At 40.8% G+C, this 6,775-nt stretch overlaps 1 protein-coding gene across 16 annotated transcripts in view; it reads left to right on the top strand.

The window, feature by feature from the left end:
• Nucleotides 1–281: 281 nt before the first annotated feature.
• Nucleotides 282–6,775, top strand: part of LOC145455785 (uncharacterized) — a 109,213-nt gene continuing 102,719 nt past the window's right edge. For all 16 annotated transcript variants that reach the window (XM_080333798.1, XM_080333803.1, XM_080333790.1 and 13 more), the window contains exons 1-2: nt 282–429; nt 641–1,119. In XM_080333798.1, coding sequence (XP_080189924.1) covers nt 648–1,119 — 472 coding nt within the window. In that variant the 5' untranslated portion in view covers nt 282–429; nt 641–647. The remainder of the gene's footprint in view (nt 430–640; nt 1,120–6,775) is intronic.

The following is a 6,775-nucleotide window of genomic DNA, read 5'->3' as shown; positions in this document are numbered from 1 at the left end:
ACTGATAGGTATTGACGAGCTAGTGTGGCTGATAGGTTCAAAATGTACTGCGAAGTAGTCTGCTTTATGAGTTAATGCTTGTGAAAATTGTGACGAGTCCACACACATTTTACATACGATGAATTCGGGCCATGTCATCACTCGAGTCATCCCAACACCAGCTTCAACATCTGCATTGAAATTATTACACGTCGGGATAGAGGGTTTTTCATGAGACGTATCAGTGAAAATATGCAATGATAATCATCGGAAATCCTTTTGTTGACATAATACAATCGTCTGTAGAAACAATAGTGAGGAAGGAGCAGTGATCAAGTATGGAGCAATTTTCTGTGAAAGTTATCCCATCATGAAAGCTATAAAAGGAGTTTGACATTTCAACTGCTCCACATCGATCAAGAGCTACGGTAGCACTGGAACGATACTAAGGTGAGACGGTATTGCAAATTCCATACTTTTTTAAGATGTTGTTGTTGTTGTCGTATGTGTGTGATATTCATGGCAATTTTTTGACTATACAGTGGTCATTTACATCAGACCGATAATCTTGATCATGACATTCCGTATCTGTCGACTTGTAGCACGGCTCACCTCTATGCTTTTTAAGATGTGAAAATAACAGTTGTTCAAATTTGCATAGATTCGACATGCAGCTGAACACCACACTCGTACTTCTCGTCGTCCTTGGGCTTGCCCTCCAGGCTGATGCCTGGTGGGCCAGACGTCGTCGTTATTACGCCAGAAGGAGGCGGTACGACCAGGAACGCGGATATTACGGCCAGGATGAAGATGAATCCAAGGGCTACTACGGTATGGATGAAGATGAATCGAAGGGCTACTACGACGAATCCAAGGGTTACTACGATGGTGCCAAAGGTTACTACGACGGTGCCAAAGGCTACTACGATGGTGCCAAAGGCTACTACGACGGTGCCAAAGGCTACTACGACGAATCCAAGGGTTACTACGGTATGAATGAAGACGAATCAAAGGGCTACTACGATGAATCCAAGGGCTACTACGATGGTGCCAAAGGTTACTACGACGGGGCCAAAGGCTACTACGATGGATCCAAGGGCTATTACGATGGAGCTAAAGGCTACTACGACGGAGCCAAAGGTTACTACGATGGTGCCAAGGGCTACTACGATGGAGCCAAAGGGTACTACGACGGAGCCAAAGGTTACTACGAAGAGTAGAACTGAGTAAGTATCAATATTTTACTAACTATATGCTTAGATATCATCAGCGGCTGTTTTAGTAGTAGCCATGAGTACATGAATCCGCCTTATGTGACTTTACCTGTTATCAAAGTTCGGTATAGTATGAGCCCGCTATTGATGATCCTCTAAATCAGTGGTTCTCAACCTTTTTTTAGACATGCCCCCCTTTATGAACGTGAAAAATTTCGCGCCCCCCTTATCGTCATATCACAAAATCCAACCGGGATGCTTGCAACCCCAACAGACTGTTTGATGGCATGGAAGGTTATGACTGTTGATGAGAGAATTCAAAAATATGAAATTCGGTCTCTATATAGAGAAACACTCGTGAACTGGAGGTAAATCGCGCAGAGCGCGAAAAAATTTTTCAGTTGACCGCTTCTTCGCGCCCCCCTTCAGATGCTTTCACGCTCCTCAAGGGGGGCGCGCCCCCCAGGTTGAGAACCACTGCTCTAAATTATACAGGACCGAGTCCTCAAAGATAGATTAGGTGAAGTTAAGTGGTCATGGTACTGGGGAACACGTTCGATTTTTTTTCGATTCCCACCCACCGTAACTGATATCATCGAAATCGGAATTGTTTTTGTTCGTAACGCCCAATGGAGTTCAAAGCTTCGCCGGAATGATTAACGGCAAGTCTTCCGTGGATTTGTGATTCGACCTTACTTTATCCGACTTATGGAATTACGGTTCTGATATACATGGAAATGAATTTGCAATCCAAATGTGTAAAACTGGGCCCTTGTAAAACAACGTAGGCTATATAATTGCAATATTTCGGCTCAACATGCAGAATGTGTTAACTGAAATATTTGGTTTTCTACTTGTATTCAAATAGGTTCTAAGCAGTTGTTTTAAACACAATTTGATTTAAATGCAACCCTACTTCCAACCGGGTGAGTCGGGATGGATTATTATTCTTTAGATCGGAGGTAGTGATTGCTTCACGCAGTTTTCGTTCCAAAAATTAATAATGTTTAACAGGTGCCTACAGCGTATGCTAACATCTCTCGGTGTCGTTCGATATAAATTGTTTCGTGCTACTAACATAAGTTGACACTGGTCTCTGATATTTTGATATTTTCAGTGCTTCAAGAACAAAGTGAATGCAACGGCGAAGTGAAGATTTACACGCATATAAAATGAGTGTACCGCAATAAATATTTTTCATGGGTCATTCAAATTCGTACCATTACGTGCGCTCTCGAACAAGGCTCCTATGAGATTGAATGAGAAGGGGAATTTATTCAGTTGATCAGCAAAGGACATGTCACTTTTCATTCTAGAAACGGTTTATTGCATCATAAAACGCTCGCTCTACCGATCCTAAAGTGAATCAAATTAATGGCGCAGGCTCAGGGATGTAACGACCGTTGTGCTCGCGTAGGTGGTCGTCGTGCGAAGCTCAATATTTTAGGGTTACCATAAGTCCTCTTGTAAGAGGATTTGTCCTCTTATTTGACATTTTCGAAAGTGTCCTCGGAGGACGCCCAATCGCCCATATGTCCTCTTTTTTGAGAATTTTGTTGAAATATATGGGGTGAAATTGGAGCGAGTCATAGTAAATCAGCACTGAAGTAACGCTCCGGCGGCTATTTCGAGAGCTGGGCCGGAAAGTTGGCCTTGTTTCTAGTCAACCGAACATGAAGAGGCAAATATTTACCATTTCTTAAGGATTTTCCTCCGGTATTGCAAGTCTGAAAATTTTAAAAAAGTGTCCTCTTTTCACATTTCCAAAATATGGTAACCCTACCATATGTCAAAGGTTCGTGCTGACAAACTGGCCTTGGAATGTTCTACAGTAGTATAATTTATTTCATCCGATTTATACTGTAATATTAGCACAGTGGTTCCAACCTATAGTCAGGCGAGACACAGGCCTTCGATGAACCAGTCTCATGGGCACGGCGGAGATGAAGTCCCACATTCGTCTCACACAGCAGAAGTCACGTTATTAATTTTGTATCGTGCAAGAATCGTGTTTAGTGGTTTAGTTCTTTTATAACTGCACAACAGTTCACATTCCAGTTTGTGCACGAGTATTTTATAGTGAAGTATTTTTGCATTTGTCGTGTGGTAGATTTTGTTTTTCGAGGATTCGCATAAGGCTTGCAGAGAATCACTGTGATGTGAGGCATATTTCTGTGACTGGAAGCTACGTGTCGCATGCTGGGATGGGTCAAGTATTGAACCACTTTTCTATCAACATCGATCGAACATATATTGAACTTAGCAATAAACCAAGTATTTGATTGAAGATATTTGACTTGACGTTCTAACATTTCGTTCCAATCGCCCCCTATTCGCCCCATTTGTCATTTCGCCTCCCCTATTTCTCAAAATCGCCCATGTTGGGAGCCCCTCGTCTAGATCAACACGCAATCAGTAGCTGAATTGTGACTGTGGTGTAGTGGTGGTGCGGGCCAATTGTTGCATGCTATTATTTCTTGACCTCCCATCAAGATTGTCGGTATAGTGGAAAGATATTGGATACGCGCAAACGTATACCTACCAGAAACAAGTTTCCTTCGTGATGAGGGGAACACGACAAGAACTGGGTAGACCAGGGGTGGGCAAACTACGGCCCGCGGGCCGCATGCGGCACGCCACACCGTTCTGTGCGGCCCGCGAGAGTCTAAAGAAACTTTTTAAAAATATTGATGAAATGCATACTAAAAATCGAATTAATGCAGGGACTTGATTAAACTTTTTAGTATATTTCACCATGATATTTTTAAGGAAGTGGTTCTCAAACTGGCGGGCGCGCTCACCTTGAGGGGGTAAAAGCATCTTACGAAGGGCGCGAAGCTGGGATCAACTGAAAAAATTTACATTACGAGATTTACATCCAATTCACAGTTGTTGTTCTGTATTTAGTCTCATTTTAATATGCAAAAATCTCTCATCAACAGTCGTAGCCTTCCATGTCATCAAACTACCCGTTAGGTTTGCTAGCATCCTGGTTGCGTTTTGTGATATGACGATAAAGGTGACACGTAATCTTTCCCCATCGTAAGGGGGCAAAGTTTGGTCTCTTGCAAAGTTTGAGAACCACTGTTCTAAGGTACGTACTTCCTAGATTATTTTTTCGTTTAATGTCTGGCGCGACAGCCCGATAATAAAGCTCACGCAGTTGGAAAGGTTCAAACTGCCAAAAATCACAGAAATGCTAAACGAGATTGACGTAATTCGGGTCACGAGTGTGATTTCAGATTGGCCACTCCAGTTTCAATTTTTTCAGTGATGTTCTTATGAAAAACGATTCGCGCTTGTCTTAGGTAGATTCGTTCTCTGTATGCGTAGAATTAGGGTATTTATATTTTATTCACACACAGTAGAAGCGTGTTTGAAGCTAACATGGTTATCATGCTGTCAGCATTGTGTATCCAGGAATTGAACCAAAAGTGAAATTAACAAATCTATCAACCGATCGCTGCTGACAAATTTATATTTAAATCCTATTTTAAAAATCGGTACCACCGATTTTCATCCCTATAGTTTTGACAAATTGGTTGTTGAGGTCGACCAGCCGACGAAATCTCGCCACTGTTTTTGGCGCATGTATGATATCATCAACGAAATGCTTGGTTTGTTTTAAATAAGCATCTACATGTCCTCACTATATAATCAAATACCAATATTGCGTTTTGGTTTATAATCCCAATTTTATATAGTGCGGCCCGCGAATGGATTCAGATGTTAAATGCGGCCCGCGAGCTCAAAAGTTTGCCCACCACTGGGGTAGACTATATCTCTTTATAGGGCGTGTCATATTTCTCCTGCTTTTCGCATCTTTACTGTGGGGCTCAGATTACAAAGGAGTCTACTATATTAAAATCGAAAATCAACCCCGCGCGTGTAGGTCAAAGAAAATTTCAAGAATAATTCTTAACTCTCGATAATTGCACTGTAAACTCCAATGCCTGCACCTATGCACCAGCAAAACACACGAAAATCGATTTATTTTAGATGCCAAATTGTGTGGTAGCAATATATGTCAGAATGGCGTGTGGCTTGGAGATGTGTGTCCACTGTCCACTATCCCGTGTCCATCTCCGTACCTATCGCTGCAGAGATCGAAACTATAAACCTGCAATCTATCAATCGCTCCACGTCCACAGGTTTGGCTCGAAACAATATTTTATTCACATTGCAAAAGAATCGGTTAGTAAAGAATGATCATTAAACGAAGCAGTGCATGTAAATTGTCGTTATAAAAGTAACAATACAAATTGAAAGCAGAAACAAAGAGTAATCCACACAAAAGCATATTACACAGTTCAATATGGATATATCATAGCAAGAGAGAACAACAATAACAGTAAAAGAACTTGGTTTGAAAATGAAGCAAGGAAGGTATGTAAAGTAAGGCTGTTAAAAATATCGTCTTTGTCTTCAAATTTTACTGGTTACTTGATAAAATGGTTAGGTTGCCAAAACACGTTGCCGGCCAATTTTGCTACAATTCCAACCTGTAGAAAGCAATGATATGTGAGAAGAAAGTTTTGTACTTATTTAATAAAAAATAGATATAGAAAATTTTCAACATGGCTACCCCATGAAATTGATAAGTTGTGTGAAAAAAACGATACATAACCAGCATTTTATTTATGCTTCAATTTTCAACAGCCCTAATGTGCAGTGCCACTGAAAACCAGAAACAATGCAAATTGAAGGCATAGCAAAGTCTAGCCACACAAACGCGTATTATTGCGCAAATGCAAAATATCACAATTCAATAGGTACATTTCATAACAATGTACTTGGAGCAAAGGTAATCAATACATTGCTTTAATTGATTACTAGATATTTTGAAATTTGTTCCAAAACCTAACGAGCTTATTTGACTGAAATCCCGAATTTTTATCTGCAACGAGGGCACGTAGAAGGAACGGCATTACTTGAAAGCGTGAGTGTTCTTATTTGAGGTCAAACAAATACACTCTCTATTGTTGTGACGGTGTTTTTTGTCTGTATCAATGGTTGGTCACGCTCGAGTCACTTCGTTGGATGTGAGAAGAAGTGAGACCACGATTCATTCCTCGCGTAAGCTGTTGCACTGTAAACAGGACATACACGCCGCTCTTGAATCTGACTGATATTAATGTAATTTCTTATCTAGAGTATTGTCAGCGTATTTTAACGATATGATATAGTCTTGGTTGTTTGATCACCATTCTACAATACACGCAACGGGAGACTTATTGTGTCTGGACTATAATCAGTCAGTTAATATACTCGAGTCAGTCATTACTCGCAACGATTACTCCTCCTCCTGATTGTATCAGTTCTGTGCGCTGTCCTACGGGTCAATTGTATTAACTCAAGTGAGGAACCTGTTGGAGAATGTGTTTAGAACATGCACTCTCTTTGATCAAAGCTTTTAAAAAGTTTTTCATGAGATCCAGTTTAATATGTAATGGTGGATATACAACATTGGCCTAGATCTGTTGATAAGAGCAGGCCCCAAAACATTTTAAAGCCTGGTTGAAGATATTCCCTTATCGACCACTTACTTTTAAGTCAATGATTTCTACTGTACCATTCACGCA

This window comes from Botryllus schlosseri, chromosome 14 (genome assembly GCF_051294905.1).
Source record: "Botryllus schlosseri isolate E-star chromosome 14, Bs_hap1, whole genome shotgun sequence".
NCBI lineage: Eukaryota > Metazoa > Chordata > Ascidiacea > Stolidobranchia > Styelidae > Botryllus > Botryllus schlosseri.
This window is presented reverse-complemented; position numbering and strand designations above follow the sequence as displayed.